Here is an 18,047-nt window from a genome sequence, read left to right as displayed (position 1 = left end):
CAGGGCAGGTTCCCAGAGCTGGTTGGTCAGGATTCCCAGGAAGAATTCAGGGTTGGAGAACCCAGGACTGCAGCTGACCAGACAATCCTCTCAGTGAGAGAGGGAGGTATTCTGCCGCCTGGGGAGGGGGCTTCAGTTCTCACCCAAACCTCAGAGTTAGGCCTGCGCTTCCCCCAAACCCCCAGGCCGAGGGGAGAAAACTACTCTGACCACCCTCCAATCCCAAACTTGGAGAGAGAGACACAGGAAGCTGGTAGCTGCCCACTCGTGCCAGGGGCCGTGGAGGAAGAGGGTGGGGGTCAGAGGAGCTGGTGGAGCCAGTCTGAGGGCCCGGTTGCTGATGTCACCTTGGGATTCAGGGACCTCCCTGGGCAGGATGCATACCAGGACCAGGCCAGTTTCATAGGGGCTATGAGACCACCGGCAGGCAGCCTGAGCTGGACAACAGGGGGTCAGCTGGACAGGGGTGTGAGTGAAAGGGCTCCGCCCCATTGCCCTCGGAGGGGCTCCTTAAGCTCGCAGTCTGGCAGGAGTCAGCCTGGAGTGAGGGTCCCCCCCAAAGCCTTCCACTTTCCCCCAGCTTCAGCCCTGACAGACCCCGACCCTAGCCCTCCCTGGCCCCACCCTTAGCCTGCACTACCCCGTTTCCCCACCGAGGTTTTGACGGGGCTTTACTTCTCACCCCTACCTCCGGAGGGGCTGGGCCTCGATGAAGCAACCAAGTTCCCCTTATTAGCAGCCGGCCCCGCCCTCCCCCCACATAAACCACTCGCCCGCCCGCCCCACACCTTCCACTCGTGCGGCGGCGTCCGGCGCGTCTGTCCCGCCCCATCAGTCCCGACCTGTTCCTCCCGGGCCGCGCCACTCGCCGCTCCGCGCTGCCCTCGCCAGCACCGCCTCCAGGTGAGGCCCCGACGGGCTCTGGGATGCTGCGCCCCACCACGCCGTCTGGGGGCCGCGCGCGCCCCGATGCGACCCCCGCGGAGGGGGTGCGGGCCAGCCCCAGGCTACGGCGCAGCCACGCTGCTCCGATGTGCGGGAGAGCGCGGGCTCCAGCGCCACGAGCCGCCGCTCCGGGGGCCCGCGCCGGGTTGACCGACGTGGGGAATGCCGGGGACCCCAAGCCTCACTCCCCGCCCGCTTGTCTTTTGCCAGAAGCGTTGGGTGGGGAATCTCTGCTAGGAAATGGGTCCTCGCTGGCGGGGTGGCTGGGTTGGTTGGGGCATCACCCAGTAGAGAGAAAGGTTGTGGGTTTGATTCTTGGCTCGGGCGCGGGTGGGAAGCAACTAATTCATCTCCGTCTCTCTCTCTAATTTCCTCTCTCTCTCTCTCTCTCTCTCTCTCTCTCTCTCTCTCTGAAAAGTAATGGAAGGATACTAGTATCCTCTAGTGAGAAGGAAGGAAGGGAGGGAGGGAGGGAAAGGAAAGAGCCTTAGCCAGTTTGGCTCAATGGGTAGAGCGCAGCCTGTGGACTGAAGAGTCCCCGGTTTGATTCCAGTCCAGGGCACATGCCCGGTTGTGGTTTTGGTCCCTGGTGGGGAAGCGTGCAGGAGGCAGCTGATGTTTCTATCTCCCTCTTCCTTCCTCTCTGAAATCAATAAAAATATATTTGGAAGGGAGGGAAGGAGGGAGGGAGGGAGGACTCCTAATGTGGTCAGCTGGTCCACGGACCTCTATCTAGACCAGTGATGGCGAACCTTCTGAGCTCGGCGTGTCAGCATTTTGAAAAACCCTAACTTAACTCTGGTGCCGTGTCACATATAGAAATTTTTTCATATTTGCAACCATGGTAAAACAAAGTTTTATATTTTTGATATTTATTTTATATATTTAAATGCCATTTAACAAAGAAAAATCAACCAAAACAATGAGTTCACGTGTCACCTCTGACACGCGTGTCATAGGTTCGCCATGGCTGGTCTACTCTAGACTGAGGAGTGGTGTCTGGAGGGAGCAGGACGGGGGGTGGGGGCGGGGGGGGTGGCCTGCTGGGTCTTGAGGATGGTCTGAGCAGGTCTCTCTGCTGGGCATCTGGTTTGCTGGGTGTCTGGGGAGGGGGGCGCCTCCCCCTTCAGGGCGGAGGTTTCCGAGGAAAAGCCTGAGCCGGGCCTTCAAGGAGGGCCTCTGGTTGGGTCTGGGGGGGTCTCTGGGTCAAAAATAAGCCCATCTTTGTCACTGGCTGGCATCCAAGCAGCCCTCTGCAGGGCGGGTTTCTGGCTGGGCTGGCCGGGGGTCCTGGGGAAGGGAACCTGAGAGCTGACTGACCCGAGCCTCCCTGCCTCTTCCACGCAGACATGACGGACGGTCCTCGTTCCGATGTGGGCCGCTGGGGCGTGAGCCCCTGGCAGCCCCCCACCTCACCCTCCCCGGAGCCGGAGCCGGAGCCGGACAGACGGTCCCGCAGAGGAAGCCGTTCCTTCTGGGCTCGATGCTGCAGCTGCTGCTCCTGCCGGAGTGGGGCGGACGATGACTGGGGGACTGGGTCCCACAGAGACTCTGGCTCCAGGGGTGGAGGGTCCAGCTCTGGGGGACGAAGGCCTGGCTCCCGGGGCTCAGACTCCCGCCGGCCTATCTCACGGGGCAGCGGTGTGAACGCGGCCGGAGATGGTGCCATCCGAGGTGAGGCTGGCCTGTCCGCCTGAGCTGAGAGCCGCAGGCCTCCGTGGGGACTGGGACTCCCCCTGGCATCTGGGAGAGCCTGGGGGGCTAATGCTGGGGGCCTGGGCTCCCCCAGGGCGCTTTGCTGACCAGGAGCTGTGACTTTGCAGAGGGCATGTTGGTGGTGACGGGTGTGGATCTCATGTGTTCACGCTCGGACCAGAACCGCCGAGAGCACCACACGGACGAGTTCGAGTACGATGAGCTGATCCTGCGCCGCGGGCAGCCTTTCCACATGGTGCTCTTCCTGTCGCGGCCCTACGAGTCCTCCGATCGTGTCATCCTGGAGCTGCACATCGGTCAGTGGGGCCTGCGGCGGGAAGGGTGGAAACTCGGACATCGGGGCTGGCGAGCAGGGCCTCCCAGTCCTGGTATTGGGGTCAGAGGGGCGTCTTCGGGCTCCTCCCTCACCTCACTACTCACCCTCTGCCGGATCCGGATCCGGAGGGTGCAAGTGTGTGTGTCCCTAGGGGTGTGTCTGAGGGGAGCCTTGGTGTTCCCATTTTCCTAAGCTCACCTCCAAGCCTCCAGGGGCATCTTTCTCAATACTCTTTCTCCTCGGATGTTTGCTTGGGTGTTGCTGCCCTGTGTGTCTTTCTGGTTCTGCTCTCCTTCCTGCTCTGCCCTCTCTGCCCAGTTCCGTCCCTCTGTTTCCTCTGTCTCCGGGGCCCAGGTCAGGTGCCTCCCTCACCGCGTTGCTTGGTGGCCGTTGACTGCGCAGGCTGGTGATTACCATGCTGCCGGGGGCGGGTGACTCCTCGTACCCTTTGATTAGGCCCCGGCCTTGCCCACCCCGCCTCTAATTTTCCAAGTACCCACCACCTCCACCAGGGATGCCCTGGGCTCTGGAAGGGGCAGCCCAGGGGGCAGGCAGGGTTGGCCTTCAGGATCTGGACTGCCCTTCCCCATGAGGTGGAGGCATCTGGGCCCGGCAGGGCAGGAGCTGGGCCAGGAGGCAGGCAGAGGGTGACGGTGGCCTGGTCTCTCCTGCCCACCTCTGCCTTCAGTGTCAGGGGAACAGGTTTGGGGCGTTGGACTGGGTTTCTGTCCTGGCATGTGGACAAGCATCGGGCGGGGACAGAGCTGTTCTGACTGTAAGGCGATGGCCCAACTCAGGGGCACACACATCCTGGGTGGGGCTGGGAGAAGTCTAAGGCTCCGTCCCCCCAACTGCAGGGAGGCCTCACCAGCTAATTGCTGCTTTCCCCATTCTAGGAAACAGCCCCGAGGTGGGCAAGGGCACCCATGTGATCATCCCGGTGGGCAAGGGGGGCAGTGGAGGCTGGAAGGCCCAGGTGACCAAGTCCAGTGGGCAGAATCTGAACCTGCGGGTCCACACCTCCCCCAACGCCATCATCGGCAAGTTTCAGTTCACAGTCCGCACACATTCAGAGGCTGGCGAGTTCCTGTTGCCCTTCGACCCCCACAATGAGATCTACATCCTCTTCAATCCCTGGTGCCCAGGTGAGCCTGCCGGAGTCAGGGGCAAGGGGTAGACAGGAGAGAAGGAAGGTTGGGCTTCCTTTCCGAGGACCCAGCTGGGGCCCTGGCCCTGGCCCTGGGAGAAGCCAGCCTCCCTTTTTCCAGGTGAGGGGCTCTAGGTCCTATGTAGACAGGTGACCACCTCAAGGTCACACAGCCTTGCTTCTCCTGGTGAAGGGCCCCAGTCACAGCCACCCTCCTCCCACCATGTCTGACATGCTCCCTCCGTCCTTCCTGGGAGGGGCGCTTTCAGGCTAGAGGGGTCCCTGTTCTTCCTCTGTGGACCTGAGTCCTGCAGAGCTGGCCCGGGGCAGGGGGCCGGGGAGAGGGCTGGAGGGAACTAGGCATGTGTGTTTTGGGGACGCAGAGGACATCGTGTACGTGGACCGTGAGGACTGGCGGCAGGAGTACGTGCTCAATGAGTCTGGGAGGATTTACTACGGGACTGAGGCACAGATCGGCGAGCGAACGTGGAACTACGGCCAGGTACAGAGGGCCAGGGCCAGGTGCACTCGGGGAGCCAGAGGCAGGTGGGGAGGGGTGGGAGAGGAGAGGCTGGCCTAGGGTCAAGCATGGCCACCTCGGGCTGCGGTCACCTCTGCCCTCCCTCCTTCCAGTTTGACCATGGGGTGCTGGATGCCTGCCTGTACATCCTGGACCGGCGGGGCATGCCATATGGAGGCCGTGGGGACCCAGTCAGTGTCTCCCGGGTCATCTCTGCCATGGTGAGCACCCTCATGGCTCTGAGCCCTACTGTGTGTCTGCCTGCTGCCTCTCTGGCCTCCCTCTTCGGGCCTTTCTGATTCCTCCAGGACCCCAGCCCTGCCCTGCCCTTGCAAATGGTATCCGGGGAAGGGGTCTCACTCCTTTTCTCTCCTTTGCCTGTCCCCTACCCCACCCTCCCTGGCTCCTGTCCCGGCTCTTATGGAATGTAGGGCCAAACCCAATACTTGGCACACCCAGGATTCACATTCTTGTGTCAGACCAGAGGTGGGGGAGGGGGGGAAGGCGCTGGGAGGGGTGGGCGTGGCTCAGCTAGATCCTGAGGCATTTAGGGGTGAGAGTGTTTGTAGTGCCAGGGGCTGGGCCGTGACCACACGGCAGATCCTGAGCCTCTCCTCCAGCTCCTCCCATCCCATTCTGTCCTGGACAGGTGAACTCCTTAGATGACAATGGGGTCCTGATTGGGAACTGGTCTGGCGATTACTCCCGAGGCACCAACCCGTCAGCGTGGGTGGGCAGCGTGGAGATCCTCCTCAGCTACCTGCGCACCGGCTCTTCTGTCCCCTACGGCCAGTGCTGGGTCTTCGCCGGTGTGACCACCTCAGGTAGTGGAGGGACTAGCACCGGAGGGGCCTGGGCCGGACAAGGAGGAGGGTGGGGAGCCGGGCTACACCTTCATGAGCCAGGCCCAGCTGTGGCTACAGTGTAGGGGCAGGTGGGGGTGGATGGTAGGCTGGGCTTAATTATCATTAATTAATGTTAACAACCGGAGAGAAGCCTAGGGGAGGGGAGGGAGAAGAGGCAGGCAGGGACAAAGCCAGTCAGGTGGCCCGGCTTCCCCTCACCCCAACACATCCTGACCCAAAGGCCTCCTCACCCCAATGACCGCTGACCCAGCTTGGCAACCCCATTGCCCTTCTCCCCCTGCTATTCCTCACCTGATGCCTGCCCTGCCCCCGACCCCTGCCCTGGCCCTGGGCCCTGGGCCCTGAACCCCCAACCCTGGCTCCTCTGCAGTTTTGCGCTGCTTGGGCCTGGCCACTCGTACCGTCACCAACTTCAACTCAGCGCATGACACAGACACGTCCCTCACCATGGACATCTACTTCGATGAGAACATGAAGCCGCTCGAGCATCTGAACCACGATTCTGTCTGGTGAGGCTGGGGCTGGGGCTGGGGCTGGGGCTGGACTGCTCGCCCCTGCCAAGAACAGTGAGCCGAGCCCTGGCCAGGTGTCTCGGTTGGAATGTTCTCCTGTACCCCAAAAAAGCTTTGGGCTCAATTTCTGGACAGGGCACCTACCTAGGTTTTGGGTTCAGTCCCCAGTCGGGGCACATACGAGGGACAGCCCACCCATGTTTTTTTTGTTTTGTTTTGTTTTTTATTGACTTCAGAGAGGAAGGGAGAGGGAGAGAGATAGAAACATCAGTGATGAGAGAGAATCATTGATTGGCTGCCTCCTGCACACCCCCTACTGGGGTCGAGCCCACAACTAGGGCATGTGCCCTTGACAGGAATCTAACTGGGGACCCTTGAGTCCACAGGCTAACACTCTATTCCAGGGGTCCTCCAACTTTTTAAACAGGGGGCCAGTTCACTGTCCCTCAGACCGTTGGAGGGCCGGACTATAGTTTAAATAAAAACTATGAACAAATTCCTATGCACACTGCACATATCTTATTTTGAAGTAAAAAAACAAAACGGGAACAAATACAATATTTGTATTTGCATGTGGCCCGTGGGCCGTAGTTTGAGGACCCCTGCTCTATTCACTGAGCCAAACCAGCTAAGGCTCTTTCTTTCTTTCTTGAAAGATTTTTTTTTATCGAGTTTTAGAGAGAGGAAGGGAGAGGTATAAGGAGAAACATGGATGTAAGAGAGAAACGTGGATCTGCTGCCACCTATATACCCCCTGCTGGAGATCGAGCCCACAACCCGGGCATATGCCCTGACCAGCAACCTTTTGGTGCATGGGACAATGCCCAACCAACCGGCCATGGCCCATCGATGTTTCTTTCTCTCTCTCCAAATTATCCTCTCTCTAAAAGTCAATAAGAACATATCCTCGGGTGAGGATTAAAAAGGAACAAAAAAAAGAACAGTGACCTGAGACCGTGACCCTGAGGGGGTGCGGGGTGGCCGGGTGGGCTGCTCAGACCCAGGCTCCCTCCATGTCTTCCCAGGAACTTCCACGTGTGGAATGACTGCTGGATGAAGAGGCCGGACCTGCCCTCGGGCTTTGATGGTTGGCAGGTTGTGGATGCCACACCCCAGGAGACCAGCAGTGGTGAGGCGGGGCCCTGCCTGGCTCCTGAACCCCACTTTGGCTTTGTCCCCACATCCCCAACCTGGGTAACAAACTCCAGGGTCAGCGCTGGACGGGGCCTTGGAGCCAGGTCCTTTAACCCCATGGTTCTTAGACTCATTAGCCATGCGGCCTTTAGTTTATTTTTACCTTTCTGCATAACTATATGCTTGACCCGGTGCGTGAAAATTCATGCACTGGAGGGGGTCCCTCAGCCCCGGCTGCCCCCTCTCACAGTCCAGAAGCCTTCAGGGGCAGGAGGAGAACCAGCAATCAGGGGAAGGCGACACCCCATCACACCTCTGCTATTGCCACTGACGGTGCAAGCCTTGGCCGGCCCTGGTTACCTGAGTCTCGGGCGGCCCTGGGCAGCTGGGCAACCGCCATCCAAGGCTTGCCTGTGTCTCTGACTGGCCCTGGGTGGCTGGGGGGCTGAGGGACTGGGGGTCTCCAGAGGCAGGCACATGGAGCGGCCAGGCCGGCCCCGGCAGGGCTGATGGGACTGGGCACCACCATCTTGTGGCTGTGGGTGCTGCCATCTTTGAGGGCGGGGCAGTCAGTTAGCATATTCCCTTCTTATTGGCTGTGGGCGCTGCCATCTTTGCAACAGCCTGAGGGTCAATTAGCATATTCCCTCTTTATTAGATAGGATAATTGTTAATCTACTCAAATGGTTCAAAAGTCAAAAAAAGACTGCAAAAATTAGGCCTGTCATATACTTTGTTCTCAAACAGGACCTGCCCCTTTTCACCTTAACACTGCAGCCCCAGGCAGCCAGCCTGCCCCCCTGCTGCCTTCCTTCCGCCTCCCCTTCTTCATGCTGGGTCAGGTAGCCCTCACCTAGCCTACGTTTCTCCTCTGGTCTCTGGACAGACCTCTCCCGCTCCATCATCTCCGTGAACAGTGTCCCCTGAGTTATGCAACCCAGAGGCATCTGCGATGCTGGAAACGCGGGGAGACCTGAGTTCTGGCCCCACTCTGGGAAGTGGTGGGGAGGGCAGCAGGCAGAGGCCCTGGGGCCAGTCAGACCCGGGCTTGATTCCAGCTTGATTACTTCTTAGATATGTCCTCATGGGAAAGGCCCTTGCATCTTTGGGCTTTGGTGTTCTTGTTTGTAATATGAGGGTAATATATACCATACAGGGTGGTTGGGAGGATCAAATGAGAAGTCGTATGTTAGCGAGACCAGCAGCATTCCCAGACCAGAGTAAATATTAGCTCCTTCCATTCTCTTGTACCCAGCTGTCTTGTGAGATCCTGGCATCTACCTTGCTTTTCTGAGACGCAGTTTCCCCCGCTATAAAAGAAGGCTGTAGTGCTAGGTATTTTCTAAGAGTCTTTCCTGTTGGATGGTGTCCTCTCCTGACAAGCATCTTCCCTGTTAGCCCATCTCCTCCAAAAAACCCTCCTGAGCATGATGAGGCCAGACTCTACTTCCCACCAGCTCCCCCCTGCGCCCCCAGAGAGGGCACATTGGGCTTAGAGCTGAGGGGTTGTTCTGGATTTTTCCGGAATGGTGTCTGGGTGTCATTGGTCTCCCAGACTGCAAGCAGAGTTACCGTGGGCTCTGGAATTGTCTTGATGTAGAGGGTTCTAACCTCTGGGGATCACAGACGGCCAACAGCCAACTTCAGCCGATGGAAGAAGAGTGTGTCAATGATTTGGTTGTCCCCAGGGTTGGCCCTGCCCCGCCCCTGCCCCCACTGACTGAGGCCAAATGGAACTTCACTCTCCTGTTTGCCCTCCCTCGGGTGGACTGGGTGGCAGCTGACCCCAAGGCAGTGGGCACTAGGCCTGAATGGGTGGGCCCCTCCCAGGATCCTTGCACCTCTCACCTCCATCCTGCCCTGTCTCCCCTAGGCATCTTCTGCTGTGGCCCTTGCTCCCTGCAGTCCATCAAGAACGGCCTGGTCTACATGAAGTACGACACACCCTTCATTTTCGCCGAGGTGAGGGTTGTGCTCCACGTGCCTTCTGCAGGCCAAGGCCCGGCGTAGTCGTGGGTTCTCTGCTCCTGACTTCACCGCTGACTGATCAGCTGTGTGTCCTTGGGAAAGTCATTCTAAGAGTCTTCGTTTCCTCCACTAAGGGAATAATAATGGCTGTCGTGCTTCCTGTATTCAGGATCAAAAGAAATAATGGGTATGAAACGGCTTTACAAGTCATAAAGTCAGCAAACGAGCGTAAGGGATTACTGTTATTAATGCCCAAGTGCTTGGCGAGGAGCCTCCCAGACCAGCCTCCCTGCTCTCTGGCCTCGTCCGGCTCAGCTTGGAAAGTCTCCCTGTTTGGCTCTGCCAGGAAGCTCCCCGCCTTCACACCTAACCCTCCCTGCTGCTTGGAGGATCCAGGGAAGGTCCAACCTCAGACCCTGTGGCTCACTCGCTGCAGCTCACACCCCCCTGCGCTCTCCCCATAGGTGAACAGTGACAAGGTTTACTGGCAGCGACAGGACGATGGCAGCTTCAAGATTGTGTACGTGGAGGAGAAGGCCATTGGCACACTCATCGTCACAAAGGCCATCGGCTCCAACATGCAGGAGGATGTCACCCACCTTTATAAGCACCCAGAAGGTACCCTCCCCCAACCCGGCCAGCACAGGCCCAGGCGCATGTGCCCGCTGAGCACTCACCCACCCCCACAGGAGCCGTAACCTCACCCTTGACCCTCCACCCCCAGGCTCAGAAGCAGAGCGTAAGGCAGTGGAGACAGCAACCGCCCATGGCAGCAAACCCAATGTGTACGCCACCCGGGACTCAGCTGAGGACGTGGCGATACAGGTGGAGGCCCAGGACGCAGTGATGGGGCAGGATCTGGCGGTCAGCGTGGTGCTGACCAATCGCAGCAGCAGCAGCCGCCGCACCGTGAAGCTGCACCTCTACCTCTCGGTCACCTTCTACACCGGTGTCACCGGGTCCGTCTTCAAGGAGAACAAGAAGGAAGTGGTGCTGGCTCCAGGGGCCTGTAAGTGCTCCTTCCCCAGCCCTGCCCCCTAGAGGGCCAGGCACTGGGGCTGTGGCCCTGGAGGCCCTGGGAAGCCGTGTCTGGGGGAGCAGGCCTCCGTGACACCATGCCTCTTCTCCCCAGCGGACCGTGTGACCATGCCGGTGGCCTACCAGGAATACAAGCCCCACCTTGTGGACCAGGGGGCCATGCTGCTCAATGTCTCAGGCCACGTCAAGGAGAGCGGGCAGGTGCTGGCCAAGCAGCACACCTTCCGTCTGCGCACCCCGGACCTCTCCCTCACGGTGAGGGCGGCTGGCTAGAGCGTGAGGGGTGGCCTGGGGCTGCGGGGAACTGGAGCGGAAGGGGACAGGGTGCTAAGTCAGGAACACGACGGCCTGACGAGCAGCTCTAGGAGGAAGAGACCAGAGGTTGGCTCCGGGTTCTCAGACCTCCGTTTTCTCCTCTGTAAAGTGAGATCGCATCTCCCCGATTCTGCGGTGGCTTCTCGGCTTATGCAGAGCCTCCTCTCGGGGGCAGACGTGTGGGACTCGAGGAGGTTTGGACCCCTCTCTGACGCGGTGTATGGACCCCATGTACTTGACCGGGGTCTCTGATGTGGGGACGGGTCTCTTTTTCTCTCAGTTGTTGGGAGCAGCTATGGTTGGCCAGGAGTGCGAAGTACAGATTGTTTTCAAGAACCCCCTGCCTATCACCCTCACCAACGTAGTCTTCCGGCTCGAGGGCTCCGGGTTACAGAGACCCAAGATCCTCAACGTTGGGTGAGTCTGATGCCACCTCGTCTGCCTCCTGGGCAGCCTGGGCCCCACATTGCTTCCTCTCAGGATGGTCAGGATGGTACCATCTGTCAGGGTCCAAGAAAGCAGCTTGGGGCCAGCCAGCAATACCATCTGACTCAGTTCAGTCCAAGCAGGTCTAAGAAGACCTGCTGCGTGCGCAGTGCTGTGCTGTGTCCCGCCCTGCCTCACCATCTCACTGGGAGCTGAAACTCACATAGGAATTATTAGTAACTCACCACTCACATTGCCCAGCGCTCAGGAGTTGACCAGCACTTTCAGGAATATTTTCTCATTTAGGAGACCATAAAAACCCTTTAAGGTGCGTTAGAGATCATCATATAATTAAAAACAAAGCTTTGGGATCCCCGAGCAGGTTCAAGTCCCACCTCCGTCACTCACCGGCTATGTGCCCTTGGGCGGGTGACTGCTCCTCTGAGCCTCATTTTTCTCAGCTGTAATGTGGGGAAAACAATAGTACCTGGTTCTGAGGGTCATCCTGAGAACTCAATGAGATGCTGCACTAACACCTTTAGCATAGTGCTTGGAGCAAAGTTAGTGCTCATTTGATTATTGCCACTATCACCCCACCTTACAGATGGGGACCCTAATGGCCACGTCTCACAGGGCCCCATGGTTCATAAGGGCCAGACTGCCCTTCTGTGTGGCGCACACCACGTTAACACGCTTAAGCCTGTTGCTTGGTTTGAGCCATGAGGGCTGAGCAGCCGTTCCAGAGGCGAAGGCCCTGCACCCCAGGCCCTTACCAGCCTCCTGGACCTGATCCTGAGCCAGGCGAGGCTGTGTGAGGGCCTCACACATGCTTAGGTTCCTGGGCTTGTGCTGTCATCTCTGACACAGACCCACCCAAGTGCCCTGTCCCTCCCCAGGAACAGTACAGAGGGAAAGCAGAGAAGGCCAGAGGCTGACATTTAAGATCAGCGTTCTGGGGGCCTGAGGGAGAGAGATGGCCTGTGTGAGGGACGGGGTGCGGGAAGCAGAGGGTCCCTGCCCACCCTGTGGAACATCCCTCCCCCAACACACACACGCACACACGCACGCACGCACGCACGCACTCTCAGTCACAGCAGGCTCTGCGTGGTGGTGGCCTCCACCTTTGCCAACAGGCCAAAGCTGGAAAGGATAGATGCTAACAGGCATGATCTTTGCCCCAGCCCGAACCCTGGATGATGTCATATGTCACAAAGGAGCGCTTTCCCCTTATCTCCCCACAAGAGTCTCTGGCAGCTAAGAGAGTGGAACTGGGGCTCCCAGATAGCTCCTCCCTGCAGGCGTCTCTCACCTGCAAGTGATGGAAGGAGATTCCCCTGTTCTGAGAGGTCCCAGAGCTGCACGCCCCTCGGCAGCCCTGCCAGACTTTTGAGTCTTGCCTCCTCCCGGGAAGAAGGAGAGGGCCACCGAGCTAAGCGCAGAGACCTGCCCCATCTCTTCCCTGCGGGCTTGTATAAGGCCCCCTTCCCATTAAAGGTCCCAGCCTCCCCCCATGAGAGGGTTGGAAGGTGGTTTCTCAAGGCAGGTCCTCCCTGGTCGGCCTGTGGCTCCTCCGCTGCTGCTGGCCCAGGCCAGGGCCACCAGGACAATGGAGAACCGGAGGGGAAGTCCCTGAGCTGCTGGTTCAGATACATTGGATTCCAAGATGGGTGTTACTTTGTTCCCGTTTGCACATCAAAGACTGTGGTATGGAGCCCCATTATAGCATAAGGTGTGCCACCCAGAGTGGTGACTAGCCATTTAATAAACATTCCAGGACTTACTCCTCCAGATGGCTGTTGTCACCACCAGCCCGGCACCAGGACAGGCTGAAAGTCTCTTTCAAACCCTTCTCGGGAATTTCCCCGGAGTCTGAATCCTAGTCTCCAGAATATTCCTAGGCGGTCTCCCTGGGGGTGCATTTAATTTTAGGGAAACGGCCTGAAGTCATCTAGAGCTAAGACGAGTTAATCAGGTGGGCAAACGGGGGGAATAATGCCCTTTTCAATCAGGAGTGAAGCTTGGCTGTAAGGGGGGACAGGGACACGGGCGTCTGGGTCCTCGTGGCATGTGTGTGATTTTCAGTGACTCTGAAGAAAGCCCAGGAGAAGTTTTAAAAGGTGTTTCAAGCACTGGCAACATGGCTGACCTCGTGCATAATGGGACAGTGCTAATTCGGGGTGTCTAAGGGAGTTGGTTTCGTTGCCTGCACTCATTGTTACAGGCACATTCCAGCGTTAGCAGCTGATGCGCTGAGCTTAAACTCCGAAGCAGGGGTGTGGCAAAGGGCTCACCTGACACTGAGCCCAGGGCAGGGAGAAATCCTGACATCCATGCTGGAAACTGCAAAGCAATTTCTCTTGGAAATAACGTTACAAATAAAGGCCAGGTTCTGGAATAGTACAGGTTGATTGTAGTGCAGGGCAAGTAGACCTTAAAGACTGGTCTGGGCCTAAACAGTTTTACCTCTGTATTGATGGAAAAGTGGGCACAAGTTAAAAACACAAATTTGTAACCAGCCAGAGTATAACATACCTACTAAATTATAGACTTAATTGCTAGTTACCTGCTATGATAGGAGGTCTAGCAATTAGGTCTGTAACGTAACAGACTTTATCTCCCTGCCTCCCCCTGCTCTCCTCCTGCATGGAGCTTGGAAGCACCTTCAAGACCATCTGCTACCACCCCTTATTTTATATTCACTTCCATCTGTAGACCAGAAAGTGGGGATCAGAGAAGTTCAGTAACGTGTCCTAAACCACACAGCAGGCAGTGGTACAAGAAGGAGTACAGAATGGCCCAGGGACACCTCTTGCAAGCAAGCAGGCTTCAAGCTAAATGTTTTGCCCCAAGCAGAGTTTATCCTTGAAGTTCGGATATTGGTTCATTCTCTTGGAGGACTGGGGTGTCTGCACCGGTGTGGCTCCAGGGAGGGTCCCCATGGGAGGCTTGAGTTGAGTGGGGGCCAGAGGTAAGGATTTAGGCAGAGGCAGGAAAGGATAGATGCTAACAGGCATGAGCAGGTGTGATATAAGTACAATCACAGTCAGTAAATAAAGCACACATGCAGATTGCAAAGAAGGGCCAGGTTCATTTTCCTGAGGGCAGGAGGTTCTCAAGGAGCCCTCACTGAGCAGGTGGGGTGAGCCTGCACAGGCGGCCAGGGCAAAGCATAAAAGAGGAGGTGGGTTCAGGGCAGGGAAGGAGCCCATGGAGGCTGGTGGGCAGGAGGAATGGTGGGGGATGATGAGATCGTGCAGGCCGGCAGGTGAGTCACAGTGAGCCTGTGTGTCGGGTTAGGGAGCTGCAGTCTCATTCCTTAAGCACCAAGGAAGCCAAGCCCTTGAAGGGTTCAGTTCAAGTTCGAGTGGTTAGAGAATAGGATGGAAAAATGAGATGAAAGGCAAGAAGGCCAGTTAGAAGGCTGGTGAAACTGATTCTCAGAGGTGTGGTCTGGGAATAGATTTTCAGAGATCCATTAAGAAGGGAGAAAATAAAAGCACTGTAGTGTGTGTGTGTGTGTGTGTGTGTGTGTGTGTGATGCACATACATACACACAAACATGTATGTTCTTGGGAAAGACTTCCCTTTTTTTCTGAGATAACATTTTCCCAATGTTTTGGGGATTAAAATGCTCCTTTGGAAAGATGATTGTTGCAGAAGATAATTAATTTTCCTCCACTTTCTTCCTTGGCAAAACTGAAAGTATTTGGCAAGACTGTGTTGAGCCCCAAAGTCTCCATTTGAAGTGTCCTTGGTCTCAGAAACCCCATGTGGGGCGGGGATGGTCTGGTTAGGCAGCAGCTGGCAATGGAGATGAGGGGGAGGCGGTGCAAGAGTTTGCCCAGGTGTCTGTGGGAGGGGGAGGGAGGAGCCGGGATGACTGGGACATTTCTAACTCAGGCAGCTGTGTGGGTGACTGCTGATCTGTGTGGAGGTGGCCTTGGGACTCAGACTTTGTCCTGGTCCTGGGTGTGGGGATCCCTGTTGTGCCTGAAGGGCTCCACCTTCTGCCCCTTCCTTCCTGGCTGCCCCGCCAGTCCTTCCTCCCCACTCCGCCCTGAGTCACCCCAGGCCCATGACCCTGTCTCTGCCCACAGGGACATTGGGGGCAACGAGACAGTGACGCTGCGCCAGACGTTCGTGCCTGTGCGACCAGGGCCCCGCCAGCTCATCGCCAGCTTGGACAGCCCACAGCTCTCGCAGGTGCACGGTGTCATCCAGGTGGACGTGGCCCCAGCCTCCGGCAGCCGGGGTGTCTTCTCAGATGCCGGAGGCAGCAGTCGCTCAGGAGAAACTATTCCTATGGCTTCTCGAGGTGGGGCTTAGCCCTGGGCCAGGAGCCACGGGACTGGAGTCAGATGAACAAGGACACTGCCTCAAGACGGGGCTCTGCCGTAGAGCGGCTCCCCAGGGGCGCGGGCGGGGAGGCCGGGGAGGGAGCCTATCTTCACTTGCACTGGACAGCACAGAAACTAATAAACCTTTTTTTAATGAAGTGCTGTTCTGTCCATCTGTCCGTCCATGCTGGGCCAAGCAGTGTGAACCTACTGTCTGTCCCAGGGACACCCGCGGCATTTCTGGTGCCCCTGGCTCTGAGAAGCATGGCTGGCAGGTCAGCAGCTCTTCAGATTGGGCCTCCAGTGCCTACCTGACCAATCTCCCCTCACCCCAGGGTGCTTCTACGGCCAAAGCCCTTCTGAAGGCCCGGGACTGCCCCTTCCACGGCACCCCCTGGGGAGAGAAGGACCTGAGTTCCCTTTTGTACGCACATGCTTGGGTAGAAATAGGCTGGAGAACTCATTGAGCAGCAAAGCTCCTTTCCACTGTTTATTTTCAAATATCCTTGCCTAAGAATTAGTATACAAGTAATACATGTCCAGAGTTGAAAATTAAGAAAATATTGAAAATTGTAAAGAAGAAAGTAATAGTCTTCAACCACCACCATGTACAGTAAAGAACTATTAACATTGTGTTTCATATGCTGCGTTCCCCCCAAGTCACCTCTGATGAGCACTTTCTCCCAGCGGTAAACAGTGGTTGACATCCTGGGTAAAGACTGGGTGAGTCTTCACCTCCAGCCGCCCTTCCGGGCCTCCTGGGCTCTGCTCAGCCTCGGGGTGTTGGAGTGAGTCCAGCCTCCACCCCAGGCTCTCGCTCCTCCAGTTCCACTCTGCCTAGGTGAGTTCTGCTGGTCTTGTGGTTTTAAGGACCACTAACTCCAAAAATTGTATTTGTTTTCACTGGACCTCAAACTCGTAAATTTTTCGGCCTTCTCAACATCTCTACAGTGTGTTACACAGACGGCCCCAAGCAAAACAACTCTTAAGATCAGACTCCTGACCTCCCCTCATATATTCTCCTGCAGCCGCCCCTATGTCAATAAAGAGCAGCTCTATCTTCCCAGTTTCTTGGGCCCACCACCTTGGAGTCATCCTTGACGCCTTTCTCTCTCTCACATCCCACATTCAGCCTGTCAGCCAATCTTGTTGGGTCTGTCTCCCATGCCCACGTGTCCAGAATCTGACTGCTCCTCCTCACCTCTACAGCCGCCGCACTGCCCAGCTGCCTTCCTATCTCACCCGCATCGCTGCCTCTGCTTCCTAATCGTATCCCCACACCCACGCTTGCCCTTTGACACACTGCTCTTCACACAGCAGCCAGAATGAGCAGGTGAATTTGATTGTGTCAATCCTCTGCTCCGTCCTTCCCACAGTGCCAAGCATGTTCAGACTCCAGGGCCTTTGCAGGACTCGGCACTTGGCCTGACAAGTTCTTCCCCACACAGCTCCGTGGTCTGCCCCCTCTTCTCCACCATCTTGGTGAGGTCTGCCCCACCATCCCATCCTGAAGCTGCACCGTCCTCGCTGGCTTCCCGCCTTTCCTCTCGGGAGCATGCCTGCACTTTCCCTTCCCCTTCTTCCCTCAGGCGCATTACCTTTGCCTTTCTCGCTCCTAAGCTCCAAGGGCCCTTCTTTTGCTGCTGTGACTTGTTCCAGAAGCCCAGCTGGCTCACTTCTACTATCTCTGCAACTTTCTAAATAAACTTTGTCTTATAACTAAAAACTAAAGTTGTAACATCCTCCATGCTCTCTATACTCCTCTTGCTTTATTTCCCTCCATAGCACGTATTCCTTTTTTTTTTCTTTGTTTTTCTGCATAGCACATACTACCATCTGGTGCTCTCTATATTGAATTCTTTGTATTATTTGTTACCAAATTTTCTCTACTGGTACTGCCCCATCCTAGTCCTCCCTCCAGCCCTCTCAGTAGCCCTCACCTGCCCTGTCTAGTCTCAATTTGGCAGCCAGAGAGATGTTTTGTTTGTGTTTTGTTGTTGTTGTTTAAATATATCTTTATTGATTTCAAAGAGGAAGAGAGAGGGAGCCCTAGCTGGTTTGGCTTAGTGGATAGAGCATCGGCCTGTGGACTCAAGGGTCCCAGGTTCAATTCCGGTCAAGGGCATGTACCTTGGTTGCAGGCACATACCCAGTAGAGCGTGTGCAGGAGGCAGCTGATCGATGTTTCTCTCTCATTGATGTTTCTAACTATCCCTCTCCCTTCTTCTCTGTAAAAAAATCAATAAAATATATTTTTTTAAAAAAGAGAGAGGGAGATAGAAACATCAATGATGAGAGAGAATCATCGATTGGCTGCCTCCTGCACGCCTCCTACTGGGGATTGAGCCCACAACCCTTACATGTGCCCTGAGCAGGAATTGACCTGTGACCTCCTGGTTCATAGGTCGACGTTCAACCACTGAGCCACACCAGCCAGGCTAGAGAGATGTTTTTAAATGTCAGTCAGATCATGTCACTGATCTGCTCACCACCTCCAGTGACCTCTCGGGGCTCACAATAATAGCCATGGTCCTCCCTGTGGCCTTCAGAGCCCTCTGATTTACCCCCTTATCCTCCTGTCACTCAGATTCACCTTTCTTGTTGTTTCTGGAAACTTCCCCCTGAGGACTTTTGAACTTGCTCTTGCCCCTGTCGGGTACACTCTCCCCATGTCCACATGGCTGGCACCCTCCCTCCTTTGAGATCTTTCCTCAACTACCATAGTAAGGCCTCCTATTTTAAACTACAATTCACCCCACTCCTCACTACCATTTTTCCCTGCTCTATTTTTCTCCTTAGTACTTATT

General features: G+C 56.6%; 1 protein-coding gene across 2 annotated transcripts; it reads left to right on the top strand.

Annotated features, from left to right (window-relative positions):
- Window positions 1-755: 755 nt before the first annotated feature.
- Window positions 756-15,403, top strand: TGM1 (transglutaminase 1). 2 transcript variants are annotated; one of them, XM_059708970.1, is made up of 15 exons: window positions 756-903; window positions 2,293-2,619; window positions 2,769-2,957; window positions 3,874-4,122; window positions 4,508-4,626; window positions 4,758-4,865; window positions 5,294-5,468; window positions 5,881-6,019; window positions 7,048-7,151; window positions 9,030-9,118; window positions 9,589-9,742; window positions 9,849-10,133; window positions 10,257-10,417; window positions 10,758-10,894; window positions 15,001-15,403. In XM_059708970.1, exons 2-15 carry the CDS (start codon window positions 2,295-2,297, stop codon window positions 15,227-15,229), a joined length of 2,463 nt encoding a protein of 820 aa, XP_059564953.1. In that variant the 5' UTR covers window positions 756-903; window positions 2,293-2,294; the 3' UTR covers window positions 15,230-15,403. The 2 variants fall into 2 exon arrangements, with proteins under 2 accessions (XP_059564953.1, XP_059564963.1); XM_059708980.1 differs by lacking the exon at window positions 756-903 and having other exon boundaries at window positions 2,450-2,619; window positions 2,735-2,957.
- Window positions 15,404-18,047: the final 2,644 nt, after the last annotated feature.

The sequence above is a fragment of the Myotis daubentonii genome, chromosome 1 (genome assembly GCF_963259705.1).
Source record: "Myotis daubentonii chromosome 1, mMyoDau2.1, whole genome shotgun sequence".
Classification (NCBI taxonomy): domain Eukaryota; kingdom Metazoa; phylum Chordata; class Mammalia; order Chiroptera; family Vespertilionidae; genus Myotis; species Myotis daubentonii.
This window is presented reverse-complemented; position numbering and strand designations above follow the sequence as displayed.

Bases quoted from the DNA above. Each gene is read 5' to 3' on its own strand.
- TGM1 (XM_059708970.1), top strand. From the start codon at position 2,295: ATGACGGACGGTCCTCGTTCCGATGTGGGCCGCTGGGGCGTGAGCCCC. The intron at 4,123-4,507 runs GTGAGCCTGCCG...TTGGGGACGCAG, and splicing joins CTTCAATCCCTGGTGCCCAG to AGGACATCGTGTACGTGGAC. The intron at 6,020-7,047 runs GTGAGGCTGGGG...ATGTCTTCCCAG, and splicing joins CTGAACCACGATTCTGTCTG to GAACTTCCACGTGTGGAATG.